The sequence below is a fragment of the Zootermopsis nevadensis genome, unplaced genomic scaffold, assembly GCF_977971745.1.
Source record: "Zootermopsis nevadensis isolate Lab colony 2312 unplaced genomic scaffold, Znev_1.0 Znev_ptg000016l, whole genome shotgun sequence".
NCBI classification, from domain to species: Eukaryota; Metazoa; Arthropoda; class Insecta; order Blattodea; family Termopsidae; genus Zootermopsis; species Zootermopsis nevadensis.
The window spans coordinates 10654701-10672386 of record NW_028259148.1 but is presented as its reverse complement, the minus strand read 5'-3'; the positions used below and the strand labels follow the sequence as shown (position 1 = coordinate 10672386).

The following is a 17686-nucleotide window of genomic DNA, read 5'->3' as shown; positions in this document are numbered from 1 at the left end:
GTGACTTCCGAGCTGGCAAGGTTTCTGTTGCTGGTTACATTCGCTTTAACATAGACATTTTGAGAGCCAAGTGGGACGGGCATAGCAGGCGCAGTAGCTTTCGGCCGATGCCAAACCCAGCGCAGCGGAGCAGTGTCCTTGAGCTGGCAAGGTCAGTGTATATTTGTTTTGTGTAAGCTTTCAGTCCGATAAGCTCCTCGTCCTTAACGGTACAGTCAGCAGCAAATAACAAGTAGACTACTGTCAAGTGTGCGGACTAATATTTGTCACGTCAGTTATGCCACCGATACATTCAAAATCGGATTCTTCGACAAGAGGGCAAACGCGGGAAGTTGTTCTGAATGACGGTAGTGTGACAAACAGGGTCCGATTATAGCACGAAAATCACTGAAACCACGTTGTTTCAAGAACATAAAACTTCTCGTGAAATATCACGCCAACAAAAGGGCATGGATGACCACAGACATGTTTAAATTTTTAAGTTCTCTGGATGCCTCCATGGGCGCACAACGCAGAAAGATTTTGCTGTTTGTGGATAATTGTGTCGCTCATCCGAAGGACACGACATTTCTACGAAATGTGAAAGTCGTGTAGTATCCAACAAATTGCACGAGCGTCTTGCTACCGCGTGATTTGGGCATCATAAAGTCTTTCAAGCAGTTGTATAGAAAGCGCCTTATGCAATCAGCTGTCTGTGTAATGGATGCTGGGAAGGATGTCAACATGAAAATTGACGTGCTACAAGCAATTCATTTCACAGTGGCAGCTTGGCTGCAAGTCTCCCAACCAACTGTTGTGAACTGTTTTCGCACAGGTGGCTACGGGTGTGAACTTCGCGCAGAAGCAGACTCTAAGGTCAGTGTAGATGACGAAGAGGATGAGTATGATGGCTTTCACGAAGATTGGATTCGATTCGGCGTCATGAAAGACGTGATTGAACTTGTGATTACGCGGCAGTAGACAGCGAGCTTGCAACTTGCAGAGTCGACACCATTGATGAGTTGTGTTAAGATCGCGAAAGGGGTGGGAGCGGTGAGGAAGACGAATGCGAGCCCGAAGCTGTGCCGAGTTTTGCCGAAGCACATGCTGCATTGGTAAGAGAAGTCGTTCTTCTATGCGCACAATACAGTGTCAACCAAAAATTTAAGACCACCATGCTATTTTAGTAAACCTTTCACAGGTCACTTTTGGTTGAAAGTTTCCATTTTTTGCACTAGTTTACAGCTATCATTTACAAAAAAGATCAGGAAAATATGTCATACCATTCAGAAGTTATGAATATTTTCAACATTTCAAAGTATAGAAAAATTTCATAATATTTTAATTTTCGGCTACACATGGCCATTAAACTATAAGGAATATTTTAATCACTTTTGGTATTTTACTTCATTGTGATGTGAGGAACCTTTACAAATAAAATTGATCTCTACAAAACAACTGTCCTATGATTGTTCACCACATTCATTAGTTTTGGAACTTGAGAAATGTGCCATAATTTAACGGACAATTACTCAAACTGTGTATGAGCTAACGAGGCTGGACTGTTGCCAGTTTGTAGCTACATTATCTCACTAACAGAGGTAACACTTGCCGGAAGCTCGGTATACTATACCCGCCTCTGTCTTCATAGCTAGTGTAGCTTTCTGAGAGTGCTGTTGAGCAAAACCTGTGACAACGAAAATGGGGGGAAAAGTGAACTAAAATGGCAAATTGTTGGTATGCATAGGTGTAGTGGGTCCCACCGAGAAATAGCACGAGAGTTAGGTGTCAGCAAAACTGCCAAACACGGGAAGACGGACACGGTTCGAGACGAGCAGCACAGCGGTCGGCCCAAGGTTATATCACCTCGCGAGGACCGGACAATAGCTGGCATTTCCAAGAAACCGGCAGGCATCTCTTCTTACCATTCGAAGGGAATTCCAAGAGAGGACTGGTAAGAGAATATCTCCCATGAATGTTTCGCGCCGCCTGCGGCAGCAAGGCTTGTGTTCTTATGTGCCCCTCAAAACGTCACTGACACCAACCTCCCGCAGGAAAATATGGTGTCGCCAGAAGAAAAACTGGGGAATGGAAAGGTGGAACAAGGTAGTATTCAGTGATGAGTCCCGATTCCAACTCTTCCCTAACCGTAAGGCTCGAGTACGGCGAACAAAGACAGAGAGGTTCCTTCCCGCTTGTTTGTCACCGGCTGTTCAAGGAGGGGGCCAAGCAGTGATGATCTTGGGATGCATGTCTTTCCAGGGAACAGGAATTCTGAGATTCATCGATGGTTCTATGGACTCAAAGTAATACATTTCAACCATGCAAGAAAATATGCTTCCCTCGGCGCAAAAGCTCCACGGTCGCTACTTTGGGTTTCAGCAGGACAACGTGCCCTGCCACAAATCAAGGGAAACAATGCCATGGTTCGAACAGAAGGAAATACCTTTGTTAGGGTGGTCGAGCAGAAGCCCAGATCTCAACCCGATTGAGAATCTGTGGAATACAATTGGCGCAAGAGATGCTGCCTGCAAACCGAAGAATCGCGAAGAACTTCGCGAGGTAATATATGACATCTGGAACAGCATCAACCAACGCGAGTGTCAAAATCTCACAATGAGTATGCCCAAACGAGTGAGATTGTGTTTGAAGGCAGCAGGAGGCCCTATTGACTACTAAGAACGTTATGAAGTTGCTATGGTTTGAAATTTTGATAAATGTTTAACGTGACGAGGAAAACATTTTGAACATGTAAAGAGCTCTGTTCGGCCTAAAACGTAAAGTTTCGACAAACCAGTTGCCCATTAAAGACTTTTTCCCCCGTATTCATCATTTTTATTTGTGCAAGTTCGGCAAGGTGAAAGGAGGCATTTGACAACAATAGAAGCAACACAAGCTGTCACGCTGCAAGAGGGCCGAACACAACGGTATGTTGCCAGACAGCGACTACACACGTAACTGCATACTTGAGCGGTACGCTTGTACACATTTATTGTACAAGCATACATGAGCGTGTGTATGATAATATTGCACAAGTATTTTGACTGTACAAGCGACACGAAAATGTTTGAATTTCTATACTGTATACTTGCACATGTTGTGTTTGCGCTAGTATAGTTGAGCGTGTGTAGAAGAAGCACAGACTTGTGCAAGTCTGAATCAGTCGCGAACGAACGCTCGGCGTTGTTAACAATTTCGCGTAATGTCTAGCGATCTTCGAAAAGGGAATCGCGAGGTAGTCTAAGAATTTATTCGCATTTACCAAGGCGAGCCATGTCTGTGGCGTATCAAATCAAAGGATTACCATGACAAGGGGAAAAGAGATGATGCATACAAGAGATTAGTGGAAAAATTGAAGGAAATAGATCCAAGCGCCGATCGCTATAAAGTGGTTTGAGAACAAATCACAGAAAAGAAAAGAATTCAAGAATCTCAGCGCACAGGGTGGGGTGCGGAACAAATTTATGAACCCACCCTATGGTACTACCATTTATATGATTTTTTAGGAGACCAGGATATTCCTAGAAGCTCATCTTCCAATTTAAATGAAAGTGATGTAAATATTATTAATAATGTTATTGTTTTTAATTTTGTTTTATAAAGCTGTGTTGCCAGGTCACTGGCTCTTCATTTACAAAGTAGTTCATAAATTTTCCCCTTACTTGTTTCGCATTTAACGATGCATTTCCTACACGGGATCTCTGTAAAGGCTCCATATTCGAATCCTCCGATGTAAAACCCGTCCTGATAGTGCCATTTACGATATCTTCAAAATCCAAAGATTCTTGCGGAGCGTAGACATGACCCAATGTTGATATTAAAAAATTATGTAAAACGCAACTTGCTTTTACTATAGAATCGATATGTTCCAATGCTACATTTATAGCTGTATGAAAAATTCTAAAACGTGCTGTCAGAATCCCAAATACATTTTCAACAATGCGCCGAGCTCTAGACATTCGGTAGCTGTAAATTTTTTTCTCGATGCAGTCTAAATCACTCTGCCTGTCTGGTTTCTTCAACATGTCGGTTCTTAACGGAGAGGCAGCATCTGCTACGAAAACATACGGCAGTTTTCTTAAACCATTTCTCACTTCAGATTCTCTGGGAATGTTTAATAAGTTGTTCTGTAGTTTTTGAAGAACACCACCGTCGGAAACCCTCCCATTAGTACCAAAATCACATAGTACAAACCGATATTTTGCATCCGCAATAGCAAGTAGGACCATACTGGGTTTTTGCTTATAATTGTAGAAATATGAACCGCTTCCTGGTGAAGGTATGATTTCAATGTGTTTACCGTCTAGAGCAGTGATGTCCAAGCTGGGGTACGCGTACCCCAGGGGTACGCGAAGACATCTTAAGGGGTACGTGAAATTTAAAAAAAATATTTTATGATAAACACTGAATAATCAGTAATGTAATTTATTTAATTTATTTTAGATGTAGATTATATACTATGTATAACTCGAATTATACACCAACAACTTTGGGGGTACAAAGTTGGAAGAGAAATTATATCTGGGGGTACGCGAACAAAAAATGGTTGAACACCACTGGTCTAGAGCACCAACACAATGAGGAAAATTCCACCTCTTTTAAAAATCATTTGCTATAATCTTCCAATCATCTTGTTTTCGGGAACTAGAAAAAAAGCATCAGTTTTTTTAAGGAAGAAGCTGAGGAGCACTCAGTTGAAGACCCTCATCCAGATTTGGAGCAATCTGTTGAAAAATCTCAAACAATCCAGCCAACAGCACTTGGAATATCTAATTCACCTGGACAAGATTCGATTCGATAATAATTAAAAAACTCAAGCAAGACCCCCTAAACGAATGGCATCAGATAAATGTGACAGTGTTTTACAAACTATAGAAGATCATTTTAAGAAACCTACATTGAAAGATGATCGATATGATATTTTTGGAAAAAATGTATCGATGAAATTGCGAGACTTAACGAATAATACTCAAAGATTGTTGGCAGAAAAGATAATAAATGAGGCATTGTTTCTGGCCGAAATGGTTCAGCTCACCCTGTCACATTGTATTAATGCATCTTCTACATTTAATACGCCTCAATATTCTAACCCCAATTTTATAAATTCGGTCCCTCCTCCTGTTCAAGCTCTCAGATCTCAAGATACCATCACAGTTTCGCCACCACTCCATATCCCTAGGGAGAGATATTATGAAGCAACGAGTGATGTTGAAAATAATTACAGTGCTACCGAAGACTCTAATCATTATCTTGCCTCGTTTATTTCTAACCACAACGATTGTTAACTTATTTTTTAATTTACTATTATCTAATAAGTATTTATTAGAATAAAAATTTGGAGTATACACAATGTTTTATTGCTTACATTCAAATAATTTGTTTTCAGCACGTCATATATTGCACGGCATGTTTCAGGAATTATGTAACTTAATGCTTGTGGTGAAATTATAGTTGAAAATTTCACATCTTCATAGCTTCTTCCCGTCGCAAGAAATCGTAAGGTTGCTGTTAATCTTTCATGTGGGGTTATAGACTCTCTCATGACTGTATCCTTCCTTTTAATCAAAGGGGTGACGAGTGATAAAAGTTTCAAGTACGTTTCTTCATCCATTCGTAAGTAATTATGCCAATCACGAGGGTAAATTATCAATTCATTTAATAGATTAGTGTGTGAATAGCTTTACATTTTCTTTAGCCAGTCTTTACACCACAAGCTACGTATTTTTCGTCGTTTTTTTTCCTGAGAACTAAAGCGAGCGCGTCGTCGTCGTCCGTCGACGATGGTTCAAGCATACACTGGCACTGTTCAAGTATATTCGTCCCGCGTGGAGGCTATATGGCCCTCAGGTATGCTTGTACAATAAATTTGTACAAGCATACCGCTCAAGACACTGGAAGGGTCATTCAACGTCGAGAACAGGGTCGTCACAGGGCATCAACTGCTAGGAATGATCGTCTTCTGCGTCTACAAGCCTTGAGGCACCGCACAGATACTGCACGGGCCTTGCAAAATGATCTATCCCGAGCTACAGGTCGACAAGTGTCTGACGAAACAGTAAGGAACCGTCTTCGAGAGGTGGATCTGAGGTCCAGGCGTCCCGCTAAGGTGCCCCAATTGACGAGGGAGCACAATCGAGAGCGAAAACAGTTTGCCCAAGAACATCAACATTGACAATTGCGTCATTGGCGCAAGTCCTGTTCACCGACGAGTCTAGATTTACGCTGCAGGGCAACAATGGACGCGTACGAGTTTGGCGACGGCCAGGAGAGCGTTTTATACCAGTCACAGTCCAGGATAATGTCAGTTTTGGTGGTGGCTCCATAATGGTGTGGGCCGGTATTTCGACTGACCACAAAACCGACTTCGTCATCAGAAACGGCTCTATGACTGCGCTGCGTTACATTGACGAGGTGCTGGAACCTCATGTGTGTCCTCGAGCACTGGCACTTTGAGAAAATATTTTCCTACTGCATGACAATGACCGCCCTCACGTTGCAGGAATCGTCAGGGAGTACCCCCAAGAGCACAACATCGCCATTTTGCCATGACCAGCTCGCAGCCCAGACATGAACCCTACTGAGCATGCGTGGGATGTGCTGGGAAGCCGCGTCAGAGAACATCCAAACGCACCTACCACACTGCGGGACCTGGAAGATGCCCTTTTGTTGTTTTGACGTGAATACGTATTTAAAATCAGACCGACATATGGGGTACCAGGACGGAAACGGCGTGATCCATTCCGACACTATAACTTCGTGATTAATAACACGATTGAAATAAATTTGGTCTCGTTCGATCGGGTATACGACTACGATGCGACCATGACAAAAGCGCACACGAAAATTCCGCACAGAAAAAAGTCCCGCTGTCATAAATGATCACAATAAAAATACCCACGGAAAAATGCTCACACAGAAAAATACGCACATTCACAATACAATCAAGCGTTATGTGCATGCTATGAAGTTCAAACATTCTATACATACTAACCTAACCTACCCTTGGGTCACATTGGGGGCCTCGGAGGAACTTTATTCTAATTCAACGTGACATCAACTTCTTCACGTCAAGCTCCGACCAGCTGATTGTCTCCAGGATCCACAACATAGAAAGCGTACATCCATCATCTTCAGCAAATAAAGTATTCTTCATTAACCGCAAGAAAGCTGTTAGTCTGTTGGGGTTTTACAACGAACCCCATCACAGCAAAGACTTCTACGCCCCACCCAGCCTGTGGCAAACCCGCTCGGTGCCCGCGAACCTTGGGATAAGGGATACAACACAATTCATACGGAATCCTAATCTGTATGAAAGAATTGCTTCTGACATGAGAACCGTTTGTTGATCAGACATCGATTAGTAACATAAATTACGTGTTACAGGTTTCGGGAAGGTTCGCTTAGTTAAGAAGAGTAGAGGCTTCGATCAGGGACGACTCTACGCGATGAAGACCCTGAAGATGGAGATCATCAGTTATATGAAGTAGAAAAGCAAATTAGTGGATGTGTATCTCACTGCCACAGTATGATGGAAAAACAAAAAGCATGTCTCATCTTTCATGACCACAGTGCAAGGAATTTATTTTGTTTCTTTCAGATGGGAATCGCGCATCTGACATAAAGTCGAATAACATCCTGCTCGATTCTGTCGGTCATATCGGCCTTGCAGACTTTGGGTCATGTAAGCAGTTCCAACCACATGATAGGAAGACGTGCCAGCACACAATGACGGAGTGCCGAGTGTCAGCAGAAGTAGGTGACAGCCCGTTCTTGGTGAAGTCACACTACACCTTCCAGACGGATTCCGATCTGCACCTGGTAATGGGTGAGTACATGAAGAACTACCCTCATGTTCGGGACAGCCTCGTGACTGCGTGTGTGGGTCCCGAATAGCAACGAAGTAACGTGTGTAGCTATGTTCAGAAGAGAATGAGGAATCACAGCCGAATTAGGGAAGAATTCCTTGCTTCTTGGTAAACTATGTTACCCTTCAGTCTTATGCACAGCTTCACTTTCAATTACACTTTTGTCGGATTTCAGGTAAAGCTAGGAGAGATTGCGCACAATTCGGGAAAAAATTAACTAAAAATCGAATGTTTACAAATTTTCGCTGACGTCTAGTAGGAGTAAGGATCGTCAAAATAACGAGGTCTCGTCATTACTGTTGTTGTTAATGCGTTTACAGACTTTCTGGAAGCTGGAGACCTGTGCGAACTTCTCAACCAGCGAGAGAAGTTTGCCGAGGAAGACGTGAAATTCTACACGGCGGAGATCGTCCTGGGTCTCGAACACATGCACAAGGTAGGCGCACCAAGCAAGATCATATTGTTATAGTGGGAGGGCCAGGTAACATCCTGGATACAAATCACTATTTCTCAGCAGAAAAGGATGTCAACCTCATTGCAGAGAGGACAACCAGCACAAATGTGAGACTTGTCAACCTCTTTAGCAGGTAGGGCAAGCCATGGATGAACGAGAGAGTTAGGAGAGTGAATCTTCGGCTTGATCGGGCCTGGATGGGGCTCGACACGGCGCACATTGATGTCACTGACACAGCTTCTGTTTTCAGAGACGATTACGCAACACATGGCCTACACCTAAATCCTTTAGGGAAAATAGGCTGACGCATCTGATTGCTGGAAGAGTATATGGTAGTCATGTATCAAGTGTTAGTATTCCTGTTATTAGCCATGCCAGACCATCGCCTTTTTTAGTTTGAAGTCAAAAGCACAGAGGTGCTTCAAATATATTGAATGCGATTTCCTTGGTCCTAAAGTTCACCGTAAAAATGTAAACCCTGTATATTCATTAAATATCTTTCATCAGAACATCAGAGGACTAAGAAATAAAAGTGAAGTGTTAAAACACATATTTCACAACACTGTGAAGAACAGGATTCATAAATTTGTGCAATTCAGCTAGAGACAAAAACAGCTATCTTAGTTATATTAAACCTGTACAGAGCTCCTGCCTCTGCCTCGGAGTGTCTCCTGTAAAGGAACCTATTCTGCCAGACGTTGGGGATTATGACTCTCGCTGGTAAGCTGGAGATGGTGATGGTGAGGCTCAATGGAACTAGCACTCACAATCTTGTAGAAAACTTGGTGCAGTTGGTCCTCAAACTTTCTGAGGATGTGCAGCGGCTGCGCAAAGATAACGAATATTTGAAGGAGCAGTTGAGTAGCAGTACTCCCTGTGCTCCTTTACACGTTGCGGAAAGTAAATCAGGCCAAGGATCTTCAACCGCTCCGTCGATGAGGGCTCAATCCGCGGAACTCCCCACATAACTTACTATAATAGGTAAACAGCCTGATTTTCTTCGATAGCCTTGTTGTTTTATATAATGCTTTAATTAGGTCAAAGCTTGAGTATTCCTCGGTCGTATGGAATAATCTTACACAGACAGATTCGAGCTGAAGAAGAGGTATCTCGACGTTCACTGCTTGAGTTTGTCAGTTTGGTTTATGGGAATAAACCAGAAAATTGGGCCACGCAGTACCAGGTGTTACAGACTGAAAGAAATCGTGAAAAGGAGTAGTAATTTTTACCCACATGCGAGGAGGAGTGGCAACTCATGTTATGAAACCATACACCACAGATTTAAATAGAGGATCTCCAAAAAGAATGTACAACTATAGATTATCTAGAGCAAGGCGTATGGTTGAAAACGCTTTTGGAATTTGTGTTTGGAATTTTTTGTAAGCCAATAGAAATTAATAAATTGGAAAATATTCAAAGAACATTTGCCAGTTTGTGCAATTACCGATTTTTTCAGTTTAATATTACACGCAAATATGAATTGATCTTATCTACTTTAAAGTTTAGAACACTTTATTCCAGACGACGACATCGCGATGCGTTATTTCTTGTTAATGTCTTTAAGGGCAAAATAAATTGCAATTCCATTATGGACGCTGTTGGGTTACGTGTGCCGGCGAGGCATATAAGATAATTTTCGACTTTTAGTGTGAGCAGTGCACTAAGACATAGTCCTTCAGCCAGGTGCGTCATCGCTGCAAATGACGCTTGCAAATCTTTGGACGTATTTAGCATAAACATTGTCTCCCTTGAGGGCACGTTCTCAATAAGGGAAAAGATCTAGATAGGTTGTCTTGATAGATGACCTAGCTTGGTTATCTGTTTTTTGTATTTCTTCAACGTTTTACAATTATATTAATGTTCCCTAGGTGGATTATTTGTTAATCGCAAAAGTTTAAGGGAAACCAAGGGGGACAATGGTATGCACCATCAGGAAGTGTAAAGAGGGACTTTAGGGGGTCACAGGGACCTCAAATTAAAAGGGAAATAAACCTTGCAACTGATACTCAGTGTTATCGTTGCCAAGGCCAAGGACACATTACAAAGAACTGTAACAATGTTCCACAATGTGGTAGGTGCAAAAGACGGGGGCATGAAACACGTTAATGCAGTATAGCTGCCTGGGCAGTCGCAGACAGCTCAAGTTTTAGGCTGCACATTGGGCGATGGTATGGGCTCATCGAAAATTGGTAATGGCACGGAGCCATTAAAAGGTGACATGAAGACATGAATTCTTTAAAACTTGGAAATCAAAGGGACGCCTTTGAACACATTTTGGGGCCATATGAAATTTATGTCGTATGTCCACAACTGAGAGGAGGCAATGGTATAACGCTAGTAGATACAGGGGCACAAGTATCTCTAGTTCAGGAAACTTCAGTAGTTAGGAACATTGCCCAAAGCAAAAATGATATAGAAATACAAGGCATTAGTGGAAACAAAGTTAAAATTAAAGGTACAGTTACTTTAACACTGAAAAACTGCACGGAAACAATAACATCAGAATATTACGTAGTCGAGCAAATGCCTAGTCATGTTGGTGTAATATTAGGACAAGATTGGCTTTTGGAAAATTATTATACGTTAATGAAAAATATCATAGTATCTCCGTATAGTGAGACATTAGTTAAATTTTTCACGAGGGAAAAAGGAGTTAGGTATATTGAACAACAATTGTTACAACCAGGTTTAATATGTGCTGCTAGTGTAACAGAATGTGATATCACATTCCCATGCCTTTAGGTAAATGTAACGCACGAAACTTTAGTGGTACAAACAGCACCGGCATTTAAGAAACCTCCTAACCAAATGAATAAAGTAGAGGGAGCACAGGCAAACTTATTTACACCACAAAGAGTTCAAACACGGCAATACTTCCAGACAGATGTAACTCCTCTACAACTTTCATTTCTGGCTGATAAAAAAAACAACAAAAAACGTTCACCCACACTAAAGTCATATTGAGCATGATGTACATATACAGAACATCGAATATGTTATTAAAATGGAATAAAATCTGGAAAAGAACATCGTTTGATATCTGATAAAAATGTACGCTAAAATAATATATAGAAATTGTGTTTAAGTTATTATTGATTTGAATCTTTATATAATTTTATACACCTGAAGATAGTTCTTTTAGGAACTGAAACATGTCGTGAAAAATGATGGTCTAATGTAAATCGAATATTTCGATAAAGAACATCATTTAATATTTTAAATGTTAATTATTGTAATATTTTAATATTTAATAAGAATTTATTGTGATTAGACGGACAAGATTTGAACAATATATACCACAAAGAATATTTGTTGCATGAAAATTTAAGATTGCAACATATACCTGAAGGAGCCAGAGACATTAGACGAATTTGTACAGAATTTGTACACATTTAAATTGTCAGGTGACAAACTAACAAGCACCAAAGATACTGAACACTCTATACCAACTATAACATTAAAAAAATATAGATTAGCGGAATCTCATCAGCAGGAAATACAGAAACAAATAGAACAAATGTTAAGTGACGGGATAATAGTACCAAGTAAAAGCGAGTAGAATTTCCCGTTAATTGTTGTCCCTAAGAAGTTAGACGCAACCGGAAAAAGGAAGTGGCGCATTTGCATAGACTTTCGAAAATGAAATTACGTCACCATAGGGGATAGTTTCCTCTCCCCAATATACAAGAAACTGTGCCGGAGCTGTTACAAGATGTGTCACTTATCGTGCGTCAACAAATGTGGATGCAACAGGATGGAGCGCCAGCACACTTTACTCTCGACGTGCGGGAATTTCTGATTCGCACGTATCCCGGGCGTTGGATAGGGAGAGGAGGGCCGGTTGAACGGCCAGCCCGCTCCCCAGACTTGACACCTCTCGAATACTACTTTTGGGGGCATGTCAAGAGCCTCGTTTACAAGACACCGGTGGACGACCCAGAACTTTTGCCCAGAATACTTTCTGCATCTGACGTGGTCCGTGTGACTCAAGAGTGCGCCAGAGTTTCGTTCGCCGATGCAATGCCTATATTGAATGTGGAGGACGCCACTTTAAACACTTCTTGTAAATTTGGTTTGTAAGATTGCTAATGTAATCCTTGTACAGTAATAAAAAAAAATTAAGCTAGTAGGAGAATAGCAAAGTACGATTATTTCAGCGATATGTTATCAGACTTCCCTACCTTCAATGGCCTTGACTGACTCAGGATAACTTCGGAGGACATAGATTCCTATTCGAAAGTTGTTCTGATTCCCTCTATACGCTCCTTCAGTTTTGCCCTAACCTTTTGAACCAGCCTGTATATTGGAAGCAAATTTTTTCAATGATTTTCAAATTGTTGATTTCAAAGAAAAATGTTTCACGACGAAGCAGGATGGAAGGAGATACAGACATCATTTCTTCTACGAGGCAGTAGGGGGAGGAGACGGATGCAGGCCGATAGCGAGCCAACACCTAGCAGGATACGAACCTCAAATCATTAATGCAATAAAACCAAGACGGAGAGAGCCTTACCCTCACAGTGATAAAACCAGGGCACGCAAACATCGGTCGGAGGGTCGGGTAGCCACTTAAGATGGCTATGTTAGTACAGGCAGATGTGTTGCAAGTTACATCGGGGAGGCAAGTACCGCTTTATTCGTCGGTGTACATGGCCGTGAGTCAGATATGAGTTACGAGGGATCAGATATCCCTAGTTTACTTAATTTGCGTCGCATTAATAAGAGTCCAGTGAATGGATGCCTTGGAGATGAAAAGCGCATTGCTCGACAAAGTAGTCAGGAGAGCAACTCCAAAAATCATAAACTGAGATACCGTCAGGAAGTCGAACCAGGGGATACTAGAGCCGTTCCTATTAGAGACCTGGGCACCAAAGTAGACGAGGATGTAAATTTAAATAAGATACAAATGGAAGAACTATTTAAACTGCTCTTAATATACGAGGATTCCTTCACGACGAGACTAGAAAAATGCAAGAATTCTTCTTATAGATTTGACGTGAATTGTCCGGACCAACTTGTTGGTTACAGCAGGCCAACACCCTCATCCGTGAGGAACGCGGTTCGAGTCCAGACTGAACAGAGGAAAAGGGACGGAATTCTCGAGATTTCTACGTCTACGCATCTCAACCCATTTGATTAATTGTGATGCGAGAAGAGAAACTGCCAAGCATTTGCCTAGAAGCGAGAAAGGTTAACAAATTCATGACCGCTGATCGGGCAAGAGTACAGTAGATAAATGGATTATTGCAACAGTTTCACGGGGCACGGTTTATTAGCAGTATCGATTTATCACCGGCTTTCTTGTAAGTTGAATTAGCACCAGAATCACAAAAATACACAGCAATTCTGCAAACCCGAGATAGAGTTTCTAGGGTACATGATCAGCAATGGCGGCGTCTTCCCAGACCCTTGGCGCATAGCAGCCATATTGAACTACCCAGCACCGAAGAACCAGAGGCAATTAAGAAGTTTTAGGCGTATGCAACTATCAACATGGATTTTTATTAACCACGCCAGTTTAGTAGCGCCTGTTACGGCTACTTAAGAAGGGGAATAAGTGGAAGTGGACTCCGCATGGTCAGAATGCATTTAGGACCCTTAGATTGAAGTTTGCAGACAGTATTCATCTAGTGTACCCAGACGTATCGCTGTCATATTCGATACACACCGATGCGAGCAATAAAACTATTGGGGCCGTGTTAAGGCAGACCGGGCGAGACAATGAAACGCTCACTGCATCCACCGCTCAGCGGGTGCTGTCTCCTGTCGAGAGCCGTTATTCTGTTGCGGAAAGAATTATTGGCTATTGTTTATGCACTAGAAAAATTTCGGATATAAATCTATGGACATTCAGTTACTCTGAATACAGACAATGCATTATAGTTTCTGCATAAAGTAAATCCGGGAGAGATGCCGCGGCGGGAGAGACGCCGCATTTTTTAATTCGGTGGGTTCCGTTAATCCTATTCCGATGTCAGTACATGTCCTTGTTCAGTGAGCCAAGAGAAATGTTGTGAGTGGACGCATTGAAACTCAGTGCTGTTTTGCAAGAGTTATAACTGATTTTATGCGGTGAGTTTGTTAATTTTATGCTCAAAGTTATTTCTATTGTTCATGAGATGTGTCTTTATTAGTTCCAGTCGAAGTAACTATGAAATCACGATACATTAGAGGTTTCCAACGTTGTTGGCCATGACTTCACACGATTTGGCCGCCATGTTGATCATTTGGTAAGGCAAGTGGGAGTGCGCGGCATCCCTCCCTGAAGATAAGGAGACAGACCGCAAGAAATTAAGGGAGAGATGTCGCACTTAAAAAAATACATCTGATTTAAAATATCATACATATACATTAAAGAGTACTCAGAAATGTCTGTTCTATTGCATTACCTTATTGAGGAAGATTAGTCCAGTGCTGAAAATACCGAGAAAAAACTCAACTGCAAGGAGGCAACTGGCTTCTGTCCTCACTGAATCAGCCAACATAGAGGAAAGGCGAAGGAGTAAAGAGGAAATGAAGTCAAAGAGAAGAAGAAAACGGTGAAGGTGAACAGTCCCAGCACTTCAGGTCTACAAGGTTGGAAAACTTAAAAAAAAATTAAAAAATCAAGACCCCTGAAAATTGTGACACCAACAAGTGCTTTGAGTGCTGGGAAAACTACTTTCGAACAACAAATGAAGACTGGTTCGAGAGTGAGAGTTGCAGGAACTGCCTGCACGAGTTCTGCTCTCCGTACAAAGCCAAATGCATCGACTGCAGCAGAAAGCTTTTCCGAGAGGAAAATAGCAAGAATCAGAAGTGAATCTAGCAAATTTCATTCACTAACGCTAAGACTCTAAATTCACCGGTTTACAATTAGACTCCAAGCAACCTCTGGAACACTTTTCTTTCAATTTACTTACTTAATAATTGAAAATTCATTTAAATATTCATTACCTTTTCAATTTTTATTGGTATGCACATATTTTTTTCCATTTTAATGTTCACATTAATTAATTTCTTTGAATATGGTTAATCAGTTTTCATTTACATGTTTCTTTTTCAATTCACAGGATATTTTCAAAGAGCGGCATCTCTCCCGGCATGTCCGGGAGAGACGCCGCAAAGACAACTTTTTTTATCGCCCTGTATCTCTGAGAATTAATTTGCTTTAGATATTTTGTTTACGGCTTAGTATAATAGAGATTTTAAATATATCTCTGAATTTTCAGCCGTTTTGACCATTTTCGGATTGAGTTAAAACATGTTGCAAAAAGTGAGGCATCTCTCCCGGATTTACCCTAAATGCGCGTTACCATCTAGCAGGGCGCTAGATGGGCAATGCACATACAGGAATATGACTTGCGCATAATGCACATTAGCGGTTCAAGCAATTTTCTTGCGGACACGATAAACCGGAATCCGGCTGGCTTGAGTGGAAGCGATATAAAAGGATTGTCGCGATCAAGACATTGATGTCAGGTTCTCTCGAATAAGACACCCGCAAGCTAACGTTGGATGAAGGAGATCGGTAAGTTTTGCCGAATATACTGCCACCAGCAACACAAGAAATGGCCGAAGCTATTACCTAGGATTGAACAGTGGCCCAACGGCACAATGTCTGATTCAACCGGCTATTCTCCCGCAGAACTGATGTTTGATGCGCCACGACCAGATCGTTTCACGAAATTCCTATCAAAGTCAGCAGACTAGGTGGCGCCTACTGAAAGGTCGCCCAATTTAGCACCCCGCATTCCATGGGACCTTACTCAAAATGTGACCAAGCCGGGCAGCCAGAGATCGGCAAGGGGCGGTTACAAGAGCTATCAGACTGTATAAAAACTTTGAAGCATGGTAATAATACAGCTAAACAGCTGAGCTGGAGCAAGCTGAAATGATAACACACATGGGAAACGAAGAGCTCTGGGATTATAAAAAAGTTGAATTGTAATATTATCATGCGAAACAGAGGCAGCAGCAGCAAGATGATATTTGCAAAATATGGGAAGCCGAATTAAAATATACCAGATTCTATCACAATCGTAGAAGGTATGTACTGACAGGCCGTAGAGAGGGAGAGAAAAAAACAATTCTCGCAAAAATTTCAGTTTAATGTTTGCCTTAAAATTTCTTTGATTAGGCCAATATTCAAAAGATATAATACAAAATTATTATAACCATAATTATGTAATATCTGTAATACGGTTAAATAGGGTTAAGTTATGTTTTTGCCACCCCGTAGGGCTATTCATTCCCTTACTTGAAATTATGTGCTCCAATCATTAGAAGCTACGAAAACTATCACACGAACTACTACGGCTTCTACTGATTGTTTAATGGACTACGGAACAAACACTGACAAATTCTCTTTCAGTCAAGAACTTCAGACGCTGCATAACAATTCATACAGAATCCTAATCCGTATGAAACAATTGTTTCTGACATGAGAACCGTTCGTTGAACAGACTTCAATAAGTAACATAAATGCCATTTTACAGGTTTCTGGAAGGTCCATTTAGTAATGAAAAGAAGAGGCAGCCATGAAGTCTCTGGAGGAGGACGGCTTCATGAAAGATAAGAAGACATACGAGCACCTGCAAACCTTGGGATAAGGGATACAACACAATTCATACGGAATCCTAATCTGTATGAAAGATTGCTTCTGACATGAGAACCGTTTGTTGATCAGACATCGATTAGTAACATAAATTACGTGTTACAGGTTTCGGGAAGGTTCGCTTAGTTAAGAAGAGTAGAGGCTTCGATCAGGGACGACTCTACGCGATGAAGACCCTGAAGATGGAGATCATCAGTTATATGAAGTAGAAAAGCAAATTAGTGGATGTGTATCTCACTGCCACAGTAAGATGGAAAAACAAAAAGCATGTCTCATCTTTCATGACCACAGTGCAAGGAATTTATTTTGTTTCTTTCAGATGGGAATCGCGCATCTGACATAAAGTCGAATAACATCCTGCTCGATTCTGTCGGTCATATCGGCCTTGCAGACTTTGGGTCATGTAAGCAGTTCCAACCACATGATAGGAAGACTTGCCAGCACACAATGACGGAGTGCCGAGTGTCAGCAGAAGTAGGTGACAGCCCGTTCTTGGTGAAGTCACACTACACCTTCCAGACGGATTCCGATCTGCACCTGGTAATGGATGAGTACATGAAGAACTACCCTCATGTTCGGGACAGCCTCGTGACTGCGTGTGTGGGTCCCCAATAGCAACGAAGTGACGTGTGTAGCTATGTTCAGAAGAGAATGAGGAATCACAGCCGAATTAGGGAAGAATTCCTTGCTTCTTGTTAAACTATGTTACCCTTCAGTCTTATGCACAGTTTCACTTTCAATTACACTTTTGTCGGATTTAATATGCATTACCGAACTATTCGCTGACATCTA

The 17686-nt window shown here is 41.6% G+C and overlaps 1 protein-coding gene and 1 long non-coding RNA gene across 4 annotated transcripts in view; one reads left to right on the top strand and one right to left on the bottom strand.

Moving 5' to 3' along the window:
* The window catches only part of LOC110832533 (uncharacterized), a 97935-nt gene that overhangs the window by 57686 nt on the left and 22563 nt on the right, over nt 1-17686 (bottom strand). The gene's annotated exons all lie outside the window — the stretch shown is intronic.
* Nucleotides 70-12433, top strand: LOC110832535 (ribosomal protein S6 kinase alpha-5-like). The gene is made up of 4 exons (XM_087349935.1): nt 70-1094; nt 1727-1933; nt 7577-7804; nt 8165-12433. Exons 3-4 carry the CDS (start codon nt 7705-7707, stop codon nt 8311-8313), a joined length of 249 nt encoding a protein of 82 aa, XP_087206061.1. The 5' UTR covers nt 70-1094; nt 1727-1933; nt 7577-7704; the 3' UTR covers nt 8314-12433.